The sequence below is a fragment of the Nannobrachium achirus genome (assembly GCF_963921795.1).
Source record: "Nannobrachium achirus genome assembly, chromosome: 1".
Classification (NCBI taxonomy): Eukaryota; Metazoa; Chordata; class Actinopteri; order Myctophiformes; family Myctophidae; genus Nannobrachium; species Nannobrachium achirus.
The window spans coordinates 11,663,099-11,679,933 of NC_137810.1; the positions used below are offsets into that span (position 1 = coordinate 11,663,099).

Below are 16,835 nucleotides of genomic sequence, written 5' to 3' on the forward strand. Positions count from 1 at the left end.
TTAAGAGACCCTTGGAAATGTAATCAAGAGATAGGATGAGACGAGAGGAGACTAGTTACTGGTACAGGATGAGACGAGAGGAGACTAGTTACTGGTACAGGATGAGACGAGAGGAGACTAGTTACTGGTACAGGATGAGACGGGAGACTAGTTACTGGTACAGGATGAGACGAGAGGAGACTAGTTACTGGTACAGGCGCGCCTTTCAGGGACTTGAATGTTTGGCCCCAGGGGAAAAGCTGTGTGTGTGTGTGTGTGTGTGTGTGTGTGTGTGTGTGTTGCGTGCGTGCGTGCGTGCGTGCGTGCGTGCGTGCGTGCGTGCGTGCGTGCGTGCGTGCGTGCGTGCGTGCGTGCGTGCGTGCGTGCGTGCGTGTGCCTGTGTGTGTAATCGAGTGTTGGGACTAACGCATTAAAGGACAACTTTAGTTTTTTACAACAAGGGTTCATATTTTAGATTGTAATTAAAGATAAAAGATGTGTGTTAACATTTTTTCATTTACTTCTTTCTATTGTTTTAGAGATTCTTATTTCAGTGGTTAGGGGCATGCGTACAAGTGGCTAAATCTGTCATTTTACACAGAATAAGCCCATTCCCAAGATACAACGCAACCTTTCATGGTTGGATGTGACTTATGGGGGCTAGAAGTGTTAATGTAAATAACAATAAAGAAACTGCTCGCTTATTGTGTCTAAAAAGACATGTTTAGCCACTTGTACGCATGCCCCCATGCATACGCATGCCCCACATTTTAGCACGGTAAACGCGATAAAACAATAGAACGAAGCAAATGAAAACATTTTAACACAGATTTTTTCTTTTCTCTAATTACAATATAAAATATGAACCCTTGTTGTAAAAAAACAAAGTTGTCCTTTAAGTATCTGTAACGCCACTACATTACGGGGTTACTAGTTACTCTTTCCAATTCAGTAACGACATCACAGTTACTGAAATCTAAATGGAGTCATTACTTTGTACTTCACGTTAAGAGGATTAAAGGTTTATTATGATCCGACTTAGCTCGAGCTCGTAGATTCACTATTAGGGCTTAAGTTATGGTTAGTCACATACCGGTACTAGCCTCAGAAACCCTGGCTTATTGGCGATTGGAAGACAAATAAGCCTGGGCAAGCCCCCCTATAACTGTGCTGGTTCATGACATTTTAATTGTATATAAAATAAATTTAGCCGTTCAGATATCTTATTTTACATCAGTATTGTTCATGTAAACTGTTTTGTTTAGGCTTATCCATTATGATGATAAAATCGCTATGATTTATCATTCGTTTTTTCCACCGTGGATCACTTCCTCATTTACTCAAAGCGGACAGCAGCAGGAGTCATGTCCCCCTCCGCGTCGTTTCGAGACGTCGGAGGACCCGGAGAGATCCACCGGCATACAAATAATGTCCGCGTTAGCTCAGAGTGGTCACATACTGGCGATGAGTATATTTTTGGTGTGTCTGTCATGAATGAACTCTCAGAGATCTATGTGTCAAACAGATGGAGACTCAGAGGTCAGGCGTGGTGGTGGTGGACCGCCTCCAGAGACAGATCATCGTCGCTGACTGTCAGGTCTATCTGGCTGTGCTCTCCTTCGTCAAGCAGGAGCTCTCAGGTACAGTAAACCTGGGATGGGACCATATGAACATTTCATATCATGATTACTGTGACCGAAGAAATCGCGATTTACGATATTAACGCGATAATCAAAAGCCGGGCGGAACATTTGCCAAAAAATGGCAGATCTACTCACAACACGTCACGTCACATTGCGACGCGTTTTGAGCTTGTAGGTTGGCTATTTTTTTTAGAGAGTGAAGAAAAGTACATATATTATAAGTACCTTTCACCAATTATAGAGGGTTTAAGCAGTCCCATCCTATTTTACAGTACACTTTAAGACAGAATAAGACATAATAAAGCCATAATAAGAAATAATGTGTTGGTAATTAGAACTAATATGTTTTATTAGACAGAAACAAAGACAGAATAGCAGAAAAAGCGGATACTTTCTCTGGCAATGGCACCTGCCGCGGCAGGTACCCCCGCACGACCAGCATTTTGAACGGCAGTCGCACTGCATCGCCGGCGGTAGGACTGGCAGTTTGACCGGCAGTCCCGTCGCAGTAAACTGCCAGTCCATGCGGTGGTGGCTGCCGCGGCAGTTACCAGCGATGCCGGTCCTACCTACAGTTCTGTGCGGCGGCCGCCGGTCCTATCGCCGGCGATGCAGCACAACTGATGGTCGAACTGCCGGTCGGCAGGTGCCGGTGCCAGAGAACGTATCCGCTCTTTCTGCTATTCTGTCTTTGTTTCTGTCTAATAAAACATATTAGTTTTAATTACCAACACATTATTTCTTATTATGGCTTTATTACGTCTTATTCTGTCTTAAAGTGTACTGTAAATTAGGATGGGCCTGTTTAAGCCAAGGGTTTCCGGATATGCAGCTCGGCAAATAAAAGGTGAATTGATCCCAGTGCATGTAGAGGACGATATCAAGATAAATTAAATCTCCACAATACGATTATCGTGAGTGTTCTTTATCACGATAAACGATAATATGGCTTATCGTCCCATCCCTACAGTAAACATATCTGGGCACAAGTGCTGAAACTCTAATTAGAGATTCAAGCTTTGTATTTGTTACTTCCCATATAGCTCATAATAGCCACTACACGTTAACTCATTCTGAGCCCAGGACATTAACGGATTAGGGGGTCCAGAGTGCCCCCTCCCGGCCCCATTAACGGCCGCTGTCTTATTTTGAAGGCCAGAAGTCTAGACCGGAAGTACTTCCGGTCTGACGTCATCGGATCGTGCGCCGGAACCGATGCGTGTCCACGTGGAGTTGTGTAATGGCCGACCGGGAGCTTTTATAACTGTGTAAAATAAGCGAGCATCTGCCTCCATCCTAGCTTCTAAAGTGTAGTTTTGAGATAATGGACATTAAAGATGAGATCGGCCGTCCACCTCAATGTTATGGGATGACTATTGTGTGCTCGTGGAGCCGTGATGATGACAAATCAGCGCGGATTTCGTCTCCGGAGCGTCGGCCATTGTACTAGGTATTTTTACTCGCCGTTACAGTAATATATTACTTTTCCCGCGACATCGCGTGGATGGCACTATAGATACTCTATTACTTTTCCCGCGACATCGCGGGGTTGGCTTTTAATGAGTTAAGAGTGTGTGTAAGTGTGTGTGTGTGTGTGTGTGTGTGTGTGTGTGTGTGTGTGTGTGTGTGTGTGTGTGTGTGTGTGTGTACATGGACCAAGTATCCCAAGATAAGTTTGTGAAATACCAACCACTACTTGAGACCATCACCAGTCTAGGATACACATATAGTGTACTGATATTTGGAAGTCTTGGACATGTACATAAATGCACCATGAGAGGCCTGCAGATTGCTGGCTTGGCGAAGACAAGAGCAAAACAAGTAGCAAAGTATTGCTCTGTCTCAGCTATTATTGGCAGCTTAGCAGTGTGGAGAAGGAGGTGCTATGTGTACCCATAGTGCTCAGTATTGATTAACCCTAATATATTTGTTTCCCTGTTTATGAAATGTAATTTGTGGAACCAAATAAAGTATTTAAAATGTGTGTGCGGAGTGTGCGCGTGTGCATGCATGTGTGCGTGCATGCATGTGTGTGCGTGCGGCAGACTGGCAACAGACCATAATAAGCCTGATTGTCTGTTGGAAAAAGCTGTCCCGGATGCTGTCCATCTGGCAGCAGTACCACTTGCCAGACCATAGCAGCCAAGACGGTCCATGGTTGGGGTGGCCGGGGTCCTACATAATCCTACAGGCTTTATTGACGTATCATCCATTTCAGTCGGGGGGCCGCAACTGATATTCAGACATATGCGGCTATCTCGGGGTAGAAGTTGCCAACCTATTCAGAACTAATCTTTAACCCCTTGTGATGTGATCTAGCCTGGTTGGCATCTCTGAAAATGATTTTTAGGTCATTTTATCACTGTATACTTAAAAGTGGTAAAATCGGATTTTGCTCCTATAATGTTGAGCAGATTTGCAAATGTAATTGTATGGTGTAATGTATAAAATACAGGTAGAAGTTGCCAACCTATTCAGAACTAATCTTTAACCCCTTGTGATGTGATCTAGCGTGGTTGGCATCTCTGAAAATGATTTTTAGGTCATTTTATCACTGTATACTTAAAAGTGGTAAAATCGGATTTTGCTCCTATAATGTTGAGCAGATTTGCAAATGTAATTGTACTGCTAATGGTGTAATGTATAAAATACAGGTAGAAGTTGCCAACCTATTCAGAACTAATCTTTAACCCCTTGTGATGTGATCTAGCGTGGTTGGCATCTCTGAAAATGATTTTTAGGTCATTTTATCACTGTATACTTAAAAGTGGTAAAATCGGATTTTGCTCCTATAATGTTGAGCTGATTTGCTAATGTACCTGTAATTGTACTGCTAATGTGGTAATGTAGGTAGCAAAGCTAATATTAGTTGATGGTGGCTAAAGTGATGATGAATATTTTTTGGAGGGGTGGGATGGAGGATATGGCTGATTCTGTGTGTGCAGTCACACCTGGTTGTCAAGGAGCCAAATCTGATATTGACTTGACCTAAGATAACACCTCTTCGTAAAAGCACACAACCTATTAAGTATTAATGTTTAAACCCTTGTCATGTATTCTAGCTTGGTTGTAATCTCACAAATCAGTAATGACAAGTTATTTTAAATTTGCTGCAATAATGTTGAGTAAGTTGCATTATGTAAATGTACTACTAATGTGGTAATGCAATGAAAATGCAGGTAGCAAAGCTCATATTAGTTGATGCTGGCAAGAGTAAAGATTAATACTAGTAAGATGCCTCAGCGCGACATGCGAGGTCGCACCAATTCTTGGCCATCTGGCCAGTGACCATCTGGCCAGTGATCTGGCCAGGACCATTTACCCATATTTGGAGACCCCTGCACGATAGTCAACAATGTTATGTCAAAACATGCCCATATATGGGCATTATCAAATATGGGCATTCCCAGATGTCCTTAATATTGATGACATTGGGACAGGGATCTCCATATATGGGCATAAAATGTATGTTAATTAGTAAAGCCAAGCAGGGCCTTGGCAAGTTAGGGCCTGGGTTTGATGACTGGGGATCATAAGGCATGAGGGGGTATCCTAACAGGACATCATCTGGGAATGCCCATAGTGTATTATGGACATTTTATCCTTTATTAATATATATATCCATATATGGACTTAATATTAACGTTCTCGGGGAAGATAGGGTGTAAATCAAAGTAAAGCAGGCTCTTGGCTAGTTAGGGCCTGGGATTGATGACATCAGAAATCTCCATATATGGGCATACAAGGGATTTTGTTTCTGGGAATGAACATAATAATTTATTTTAGTATATCCTTTATTAATAATACTATGTATCCATATACGTACATACAATATATTTTATGCCCATACATGGAGATCCCTATCTGAACCAGCCACACAGATATGGGCCATGCCTTTGCCATCTGGCCAGTGATATATATCGATGACATCAGGGATCTTCATATATGGGCATAAGAGTGATAACTGTTACTCGCTATCAGAGGTGCATCATTCTCTGCAGAGACACAGATGTGCTGGTGTTAATGTTTGCATACCAACTGAAACAAGAAATGTGGATACATGAAAAAGTTCAAGATATCAAAATGTCAAGTGAGATATTATAAGCCAAGGTCTGTTAGCATTTAATGTTCTCACTGCCAGTTCACTATAGGAAAAAAGAGAGCCTGGAAATTGTTCCAGCCCTCAACTTTTACCAAGTACAGCTACTATCTCATTGGCAGTGTGTATGCACACTCAAAATCAACCAGCAAATCAATTCATGCCGTTTTCTGTGGCCTGTTTTGAAAACTGAAAGCCAATATTGATACATTGCTGCCAACAAGTGATGCCTTGACTCTGAACATCACGAGGACCCACTATCAACGAGGGTATCCAAAGCTACCCTCAACAATCAATTGTGTCTGGCACATGGTAGAAGGCAGGTTGGTCCCCCAGCTTTAAACTTAAAAACCTCTTTAGGCCAGATGCTTGGAACTTACAGTTTGTGGATGCAAGGCAAGTGGAAACCAGTACAGTCAGTGCATCGTGTTTGTCGTAAAAGAGGGATTTACTGTAGTGGAGCATATGGATGTGCCCGTGCAGCTTGGTACAAAAACTAATTTGACAAATTAAGAAATAGACCTTGAGTAGTGCCTCAAAAGTTCACCAAAATCGTATGTTATTACAAGCATTTTACTGTTATTACATGATTGTATTATTATTATTATTTTCAAATTATTTGACCATACCAGAGTGCTTCTTGTTTACTGATTACACATATTTCCATTATTAGATAATACCCAGGACGGTACAGTTTGCCATAAGCATTGAGTGATGTCAATGACAACTTGTCATGTTATATTCAATTGCATTGTCATATTGTCTATTTAGCATGACACATTTTCAATGTTATAAATGTTCTTATTCTTAGTCTTGCTGTTATTCTTTGACCTGCTATTTATCCATTTTGGTGTGATGTGTGTTTTGAATTGTGTAATTTCTTGTATACTCAAAATGGACAAAAACGCCTTTAAAGAAGTTGCCTTTTACCATAATATTTACAAATCTATTGCAATACCATTCAAAATAACTTTCCATATTGTTCTTTTATCTATGTCCTTCAATATAACATGGAAAGAAATACATTTAAAGGTAAACAATTAATCAAATGCATATGATGTTTAATCGGATTATTTGACTATAGCATGAATTGGGCATTCAAATATTGAAGGGCTTATAAAAGTTACCAGAAAATGAATTCAAAATGCCAACCACCTTAAAACATCTTCTATGGGTACCTTCTAACACAAAAAAAAGGTTGTCAGCTTCTACCCAAACATAGCCGCAAAACTCATTTCTGAAGCACTTTTCAGTTTTGGCCCCTTGACTATATGGAGAGAAGCTCACATCCACTGATGCTCTGGGCCAACCGTGCCACCCTCTGCAGGGCTTTGCTGTTTGTTTTAAATATAGGGTATGCTGCGTTGTGAGCTTGTAGATCGGCTATTTTCGGCAAAGAGGTTTGGTGTAGAGGGGAAAAAGAGCAGACTTTATTAAGTACGACGATTCGAGTGGTTAAATATCTGAAAACACAAATTGACATGAATCCAAAATACACAATGATTGTGCTGTCAAACAATCTTGAATCTATGAAAAGGTTGAGGGGGGTCCTTGCGTCATCTCTCTCAACTAAGGGGTCCTTGGCCTGAAAACATTGAAGACCCCTGTCATAAGGAGTGAGGAGGAGCGCTTCCAAACTCCAGTGCTTCATGCTGCTTTATGTTTTGCCACTCAGTTACCACTCAGTTTTGTCACTGAGTGGCATACAGTATGATACCCTCTATCTCGGTCCCACTAACAGTGGCTTTTTCCATCGACAGCATACATTAAAGGAGGCTGGATCCTCCGTAAGGCCTGGAAGATGTACAACAAGTGCCACAGTGACATCAGCCAGTTGCAGGAGGCCTGTCAGAGGAGATCCTCCGTGGATCAGGTAGGGGTGGGCGATATGGAAAAATACAATATACCATATTTTCCCAAGCTGTATCACGATACACAACTTTATCACGATTCTTTCTTCACGTTGGTTTTTATAGTTATTTTTCAAGTTACTTGACAAAAACTAGACTCTCTGGGTTCCTTTTTGGGAGGTCTAAATTGAACTTTACAAGTATGTAACTCTTTTTTTTCTTTTTCTTTTAAGATTTGTTTTTGGGGCTTTTTGCCTTTATTGGATAGGACAGTAGACTGACAGGAAATGGGGGAGAGACAGGGAGTGACACACGGCAAAGGTCGCCCGGATCGGGAATCGAACCGGCGACGCCGACAGGCATTGATGCCGAAATGGCAATGCCTATATGGTATGCGCCTGGTCCACTAGGCCACCAGGCGCCCCGCAAGTATGTAACTCTAACAGTATACAAATGAAACCAAATCCATTTGGTTTCATTTGTTTACTGTTAGAGTTAAGTGGAGACCTTGACATTTTAAAGTTTGAGAACTATTTAGAAAATGCAGGTTTAAATTGAATTCTGCAATGAATCTCTGTATTAACGATTAAACTGGATTTTTTTACAAGGCTCGCTCAATTGTATCACGATATATACGATACCTCTGAAAAGGAATATCGTGGAGACATTGTACCGTGGAGACATTGTACCGTGGAGACATTGTATCGTGGAGACATTGTATCGTCTCAACCATAATTATCACCATATCGCCCACCCCTAGGACCAGGAGGCCGTCTCGCCGGACAACGCCAACTACAACGGCCCGGTGGAGAACGGCGTGACGCTGGAGGCCCTGGACCGACTCAAAGGCTCCGTCAGCTTCGGCTATGGCCTCTTCCACCTGTGCATCTCCATGGTGCCCCCGCACCTGCTCAAGATCATCAATCTGCTGGGCTTCCCCGGGGACCGTCACCAGGGCCTGTCCTCTCTCATGTACGCCAGCGAGAGCAAGGACATGAAGGCACCCTTGGCCACGTGAGTAGACCGATAGAACACTAGAAGCAAGAGGAAGCATGAGGAAATTAGAGAGAAGACAGGAGAGTGATACGTTTGACTGGGATCTGTGTAACTAGGGGAGTGATAGATACAGCGCGGCACTCGTGCGAGCTTGTAGATCTGCAATTTTTGAAAAATCAAGAAAATTAGAATTTTGACCCGATTCTATAAGTGTCTTTTGAATCCTTCTTAAGGTTTTTTTGAAAAACCTATGTTTCTATGTCAGCAATCTGGCTAGCCATCGTCAAAGAAAAGGGCCTTTTAACTCAAATGGAGCTCAGTTAGTCTATTCTTGAGAGACTACTATGTCAGTGGTTCTCAAGCCTTTTCATGTGAAGGACCCCCAAAATGATATTTATTTGGCCATGGACCCCCATCTCAAAATATTTAGTTCCGGGGACCACCCAGAAGCAAAATTTGAGTTACAAACGTTTGCTTTGAAAATACATATATTCAAAGATTTGCACACATTTTCTTGATTTTTCAAAAATAGCAGATCTACAAGCTCGCAGCGCGGCACGAGTGCCGCGCTGTGAGCTTGTATATCTGCTATTTTTCACTGGTTAAAACATTAAATTTTAGGCCTAAATGGGATAGATGTACGGTAATAATGTTACATGGGAATATAGCTATACAGTAGAAATATCAGCAAGAGGAGGAACTTGCAACATCTGAAGTAGCTCTCACAGATGCTGCTTTTAGCAAAGCATCTTTGTTTATTTCAGGTGCAAGATATACTGGTAGCAAAAGAACACTGCATGTTTAAGCCTGTGACGCATGGTGAGCTTGTAGATTTGCTATTTTGGGTGTGTGGTGGAATTCAGATCAATCAATAATCATGAGAAATGAGGAGACAAGACAATGTATATTAGGTGGTGGTGTGGTCAAGTTTATATATAACATGATATCATGGACAGAAGTACAATTAACACTCTGGGCAGTGGTAAAAGAGTTCTGCCCAGAAGAATGGTCAAACACTAGAGTTATACTGTGGCTTCAAGGCCTCTGGAACGAGCTGTACCATAACAAGATAGGCTTTAGCAAAACAATAGTTACTGAGGCCTACTGAAGGCCTCTCGACTCCTAACTATCAAGTATTAGTATCATCATACAGACGTCACCTAGATATTAATATAATCAATGAATACATGATCTACTCTATAACGTCACAAATAATCAATCATGATAAACTCTAATCTACTGCAGGTGCTTGACACTGTCGTGCAACTAAGTATAAATCGGGTTTTACCTGTCCAGAAGACTGAAGGCAAACTGAGCATCTGTCTTCGGATGTTTAATCCCTCGGCTCTCAGCATGTTTTATAGGCCATGCCAGTGTTTACCTACCGTATGTTCTACTTCTTGATGGATTGTGCTCCTTCGTACTCTTCTTGAATACACTGTCCTTGACGAAATAGGACATTTTCAGGATGCCGGATTTTTGGAATTGTAAACATAGTTAATAGTTAATGGCACAGACTATATAGCACAGTGGCCAAAACCACTACAGGCTGTCAATATGCGCACTAGACTGACAGGTGGTATTGGGGATGTCCTCTCAAATATAGCTCGCCTGAATTGTTCATTCACAGTGTTAGAATTACTGATAGCAGACAGTGATATGAAATGTACTCCAGGAAAAAAGGCCCTGAAAGTCTACTTCCAAATGACAATGAAATAAATATGTACTGTACATACAGTAGACCCCAGTGCTTAATTTGTAAATGATTAGGTGTCGGAGCTCATGAATCAGACTAAAACTCTCTCCCTCCCTCCCTCCCTCCCTCTCCTCTCATCATGGTCTCTCTCTCTCTCTCTCTCTCTCTCTCTCTCTCTCTCTCTCTCTCTCTCTCCCTTTCCTCTCATCATGGTCTCTCTCTCTCTCTCCCTCCCCCTCTCTCTCTCTCGGGGTCCATAAGGATATTTCCTCTCATCACTTTGACATTAGGGGACCTTTGCGTTATGCCGCTCCAGTCCTCTGCAACTAACAAAGTGAGCGTAGGAGTCAGATCACCGGACCGGCTCACATTAACAACGAATAATAAAGTGTTTAAATTGTGGCAGTTTACAAACGTAACTCGGTTTAATTTCATCCACGGTCATTTTCCAATGCAGGAAGGTCGACATTGATGGGGAAAATGTGGAAGTTGAATCAACTCAGGTTAAAGACCTGAGGCCCATTCTATACATTCCTTCTAAATCAGTAGTTCTCTTCTCAGACTTTCAACATTTTTCAAACATGTCCAAAAATAGCAGCTCAGTAAAGATTTGTGGGATTCCTTGGGACCTTGCACAAAAAAATTAAACAATTGTCTATCTATTAAGCAAAATATTAGGCAATATGTAGTATGATGATGAATACTGTACTTGAATTCACAGTTTAAGTGAGAGCTAACATGCTTTAGAGGCTGTCACAGTGTTTAACAACTTTCAACATGGAGTCCCTATTTTAGACGAAATCAATGAAATAACTTCTAAAAAGTAGCAAAAATTGCCGATCCACAAGGTCACAACGCGTCACATATGGATGGGCTATTTTTCCCTTTTTGAAATAGAGCTTCCTCCCATTCAGGCCGGGTACACATTTTAGTGTATGGGAGGGGCTTACAGTACATGTACAGTATGTATCAACATATTTGTTTTTGTAGGCATATGATGCATTTTGCATCATATGACCAGTTGTAGCATGCTGAAATGAAATGAAATACTAGAATATCTAAAAACACAGATTGAACACAAAAAAATAACTCAGGTTGTTGATCGTGTCCCAAACAACAATAAAATAAGATCTGGTTGTCCCAGAGGTGAAGTGGTCCTTTAATGAAATTAACTCTTATTATATCAGGCTTATAATAAGCATCGTTTCCTCTGTGTGTTTCCTCAGGTTGGCTCTCCTGTGGTACCACACCGTAGTGCTGCCATTCTTTGCTCTGGACGGGGATGACACTCACGCAGGCCTGTTGGAGGCCAAAGCCATTCTGCAGAGAAAGTCAGTGGTGTACCCCAACTCATCCCTCTTCATGTTCTTCAGAGGACGGGTTCAAAGGCTAGAGGTACGTACCGGTATACACACGAGGTTGTATGATATGTACATATAATACATGTTAATCATCCAAATGATAAGATCAAACAAGGCTTGTCTCAAGCTATATCACATCCCTGCATTGAGTTTCAGAGATGACATACTTTAAGATAAAGATAACAATTTTATATTGAAGTTTGGCCTTTCGTGGCTTTATCAGCCATGATGGTCTTTTTTTGTTTGGTCTTTTGCCTTGGCTAAGTGTGCATGGAGGTAGAGGACTGATTACATACTGTATCTTGACATTGTTTTTGTGTCTGTCCTCTGTCTTCTTTGTCCTCAGTGCCATATTAACAGTGCTCTGGCTTCCTTCCACGATGCATTAGAACTTGCGTCCGACCAAAGAGAGATTCAGCATGTGTGTCTGTATGAGATAGGTACATTCTTTCCCTTTCAATGTTCTTTTTATTGTGTTCTTTTTGACTGGAAAGTCATTGCAATGGTCAGATCAAATAGTTCACAAATATGTCAAGGCTGTTTAAACAGTGTCTACATTTGTCTAAGGCAGTGTTTCTCAAACTTTCAAATGTCAAGGTCTCCCCTGAACTCTGACAGCGTACAAATGGAACCAAATGAACCCGAACGGGTTCATTTGGTTCCACCCATTTCTACGCTGAGTTACAGTCTTGTATGGGTCAATTTAGGCGTCCTTAAAGGAACCCTACAGAGTCCCTGGAATCCATTTTGAGAACCACTGGCCTTAAGCTGGTTGCACACTGCTGCGTTTTTCGGGCCGAATATCGGACTGAATTTCGGAGCACGCAAATAAAAAAATCAACCTCACGTTATGTCTGTCACGTTTGCACACTGCCGCCCGTTTCGCGCACCACTCGGTCCCTTGCTCTCTCTATCTCTCTCTCTCTCCTTGCCCTGAAAAACGCATTTCGCAACGAAAAACGCAGCAGTGTGCAACCACCTTAAGGCTCCCAACTTAAAGCTAGCATCCAAACTTTAAATACAAACGTGCACACATCCACAGATTCCACACCCACAGCAATTATAACAAGCCTAGGAAAGGCTAGTTAAGCCTGACCCAGTTACATGCCACTGCTGTGTATAAGTGTTCTTATGAAATGCTAGATTGATTTGAATTAGAAACAACTTCTTACAGGACGTGGTGACAGTTGAATGTCATTGGGGGACAACCACTAACAGTAGCAACTGTTTTCTCCATGGAGAATGTTGTTAACAAACTAGTCATTGTTGATGTGAAATGTATGGAGATCGAGCCACAGCATGGCGTTTGTTTTACTGTATAGGGGAAATAGGGTCTTTCTGGACACGTCACAATAGTCTGGAGGGATGATTGCGCTGCGATTGGCTAGTTTGTTGTTAGGCCAACCAGCAGTCTATTAGTCTATAGCAGGGCTACTCAACTTAACACATCAGATGCCCACGTGGTGTCTACAAGTCAATTTCTTTGATGTCGCTGGAGGCCCACGACACGTTTGACGCGTTGTACAGTAAACTATACTGTACTGTAGCTACTGCACTTGGCTACCGCGGTGATGAAACAAACTCCATTTCCCAACATGCAGCGCGCAATTACGTCACCCGGACGTGCTGTGTGTCTCGTCGACTTCCTGTTTAGCGGCTGCACAAAAATGCTGTTTTCTCCGGATTCTCTTCCTTTTTTCACTTTTTTCTCAAAACGGCAGCCTCTTCTACATGCCGTAACACAAACACTGTGGCTTAGAAATGATAAAAAACGGTCCTGACTGAAAGAAAAGATTTTCGCGAAATAAACAGGACATACTCGGATTACATTTACTCGGATTACTTTTCTCGCCAGTACTCTCGCCGGTAGGTAAAATGACGCGTTGCCATGGGCACCAGCAAATTAAGACATCAAAACCACGTGGGCGTCCGATGTGTTAAGATGGCTCAGGGGACACTCAAAATACAAAAAGTCCAAGGGACACACGAGTCTAAAAAAGTAAGGTAACACAGAAAACAGACACATTTCCATCTATAAAGCCAAACCTCATTGAATAAAAAGATTGTCATGGAACGATTAATGATGAAATTATGAAGTCTCTTCTTTTGGAACAAACTAAATAGTAAAAAGGGCAGAAAATTACATCAAAAATGATTTGTCCACACTGAAATATAAAGTAGAAAGATGAATTTGGAAATTTGAAATAACAAGTGTGGTTGCTGACGTGACTATATTCTACAGTAAGCTAACTGTCATGTGAAGCTCGACCAATTGATTCCCTATTGATTCCCACTCCCATTGATTCCTTATTGATTCCACTTCCATTGATTCCATATCCCGGACAGAAGTCTGTCTGTCTGTCAATTTCCAATGGCAGTGGAAAGGTTACCCTAGTAATAAATAAAGTTTCAACAGGACTATAATGTGTTGCCCTGTTGGGCAACCACACTAATAATATATTTTGATTTGTATGACCATGATGGGTGCAGGTTGAATAGCACTGGTCTAAGTATAGACTAACTGTAACTGATGTATAGACTACACATCTTTGGTATACGGAGCTAGCCTGGAAAACATCAGTGCAAAACATATATATATTTTTCCCTCTGCATATAGAGCATCGCAGTGAGGTGTCGGAAGTAAACAGCCCATTCATTTTCACCATAGCGTTTTTCATTATCAGCCACAAAGTCGTAGCAATTCAATGTATACTTACCACTAGGCTGGTGGTTGTAAAATGGTTCTATATGCTCCTGTAGAACCCCCGAGTATGCAATCACTCTAGTTTTAGTAAAAACACGTTTTAATCAAGATCGCACGGAGAAGAACTGCATTAAGCATACTGCTAAAAATGTACATCCGGTGAAATCGACGTCTGTGATTGGTCTAGCTTCTTCTTCTTTCATGTATCTTGCGGTTACCACGGAAGTAGCTTACTGCCCCCTGTCTTCCCGGCGGATTGTTGCACTTCAGCAGAAATCCGTGAGCGAGTGTCTTTCTTTTACAAATATGATGCACTATGTTAAAGATGACGATAAGAGCGTCAACAGAGATGAAAATCACATGTCAGGCCATATGCTGGCCTGGATAACCAAACTGAGCGTGATTTAAAGTTGTACCATGTAACTTTTTTTATAAAACAAATCTTAAAATTGTCCTAACTGTTAAATCACTAAAGTTTTAGAACACCCACTCCGTTATTTTCAGCTTCTGAAGCCTTCTCTTTATATGTTTTCTATGATCCTGGCCGTGGACCGGATTTCGCGCCAAAATGACGTAATCTGCATCATCTGTATACGTTGTGTATACGTTGCCCAATCACATCGCTGATCATGCACACATGGTACACTACCGGCCAATCACAGCGCATCTTGAAGTGGGGTCGCCATATTTGTAGTCGCCCGTGTGTCTCTTTACTCAAAAGGTAATCTCGCCTACCAGGCAGGGTGAAGTAGTCCGTTTCTCCGGAATGCCTGAACGCACAGGAACCAGGGACCCCTCTAAAGATAGCTCTCGGCGTTGTGGAGGCAGACGCGGGGGTGTGAAGGTACGAAAAACGGGCGAAAGACGCGAACGCGACCGCGGTTTGCTATAGGGCTACTGACCACTAGTTGAGCATCTTACACAGTATAGCTTTAAGGGATATATTTCAGGAAACAAGTGTCATTCGCAATGCATTCTGGGAGTGTAGTTTCCGCAATTTTTAAAATAATGATGTACACAGTCTTGTACCCTGCCCTTTTTTCAGCTTTCTAATTAATCGTTGCATTAATTTTTTTTTTAATATTGTCATGATTCCTCACCAGCCGAGGTGGCTTTGTCCGAGGCTTAAAAACGTTTAAATAAATACTTTATGAAATGTCTATGGAAGAATTGAATGAGGAAAACGCTTCCGACCCCAGAGTGAAGACGGGGTGGGGCTTCAACTGCGATGCTCTATTAGTCTGGCCCGCTTGGTTGTGATTGGATTTCGCTGCCCCCGAAGTTGTGGACACCAATCAGGGACCAGTATGCAAATATGTGGCGGGTTTATCACCCGCATTATTTTTTTCAAACGCCCATTGGAAATGCAGGTTCCACACAGAGATTCCAGAATATTATCTACGCTGTGACATTAGCCTGGCCATGCCAGGCTTGCTCGGTGCATGTGCAGGGAACAGATCATTCAGCCATGCATGTGTGTTTCAACAATGGGGGGGGCAGCCCCTGTGTTTGGCACAAAAAAAAGGAAACAAATGTTAAACTTCGTCAAGGACAAATGAGAAAGTACCGCTACGTAAAATAAAAACTAAAACTAAAGAAGGATATTGGAAAAGAACTCTGATGTTATCTGTTATCTGGTGTTAGCCTCAGAGCCACAAATAGAACTTTGAATCTTTTTAGAGGTTTGTGTTTAAAATCATATTTCTGATGATCCAGTATGAGGATGTGAGCGGATCAGCTTCCTTCCATCTCAAAATTACCGCATTGCGTGCTAAAAGAGAGGCAACAGCAATGATGTCCCGCTACGGGTAACTGTATACCTGCAGAACAGTCCCAATGTTGCAAACAAGACCTTGCAGTTCAATGGTAATCGCCAGTACTATTGAGAGGGCTATAAAATATGCCTTTCCAGCATCCTTCTAATCTGGGGCAGTGGTTCTCAACCTTTTCAGGCCGTGACCCCTAAAATAATCATATTTGAACTGGGGACCCCCCCCCCCCCCCCCACCCTGACGAGCACTTGGAATTGTAGGAGTTGGCATTACATTTAGTTTGACCCCATCTATTCCATTGTGAAACTAGCCGATCTACATGCTCACAAAGCCTCACGTTGCGAGGCGTTGTGAGCACGTAGATCTGCTATTTTCACAATTTCTCCCTCCAATATTTGACAATTTTGACCAATGTTCGACCAGAGGTACTAAAAAGGTCTTTAAAGTCCTTAAATTGTCACTCTAGAAATGTGCAGATACCCTGTATACACGTATACTGTATGTTGGTCTGTTTACTGTTGAGTGAGGGTAGCTCAGTCGGTAGAGCTCTCGCCTTTGTACCTCAAGGTCATGGGTTCGATTCCGGGCACCGTCAACTCAGCGTATGAGTAGCACGGCTTGGCAAGTCGTGCGGCAAGTACTGGGAGCTGATGGTAGGTGTGGCGCTCCACCTCAGCAGTCCATCTCCCAGGGGTCTAGCGCATTGTAACGGGGACAGACTCCCGCGTGTTACCG

At 42.2% G+C, this 16,835-nt stretch overlaps 1 protein-coding gene across 1 annotated transcript in view; it reads left to right on the forward strand.

The window, feature by feature from the left end:
- Positions 1-16,835, forward strand: part of ttc39c (tetratricopeptide repeat domain 39C) — a 40,792-nt gene that overhangs the window by 12,144 nt on the left and 11,813 nt on the right. The window contains exons 4-8 of the mRNA XM_080720420.1: positions 1,505-1,619; positions 7,482-7,594; positions 8,332-8,585; positions 11,490-11,658; positions 11,971-12,064. Of these exons, the coding sequence (XP_080576546.1) occupies positions 1,505-1,619; positions 7,482-7,594; positions 8,332-8,585; positions 11,490-11,658; positions 11,971-12,064 (745 nt within the window). The remainder of the gene's footprint in view (positions 1-1,504; positions 1,620-7,481; positions 7,595-8,331; positions 8,586-11,489; positions 11,659-11,970; positions 12,065-16,835) is intronic.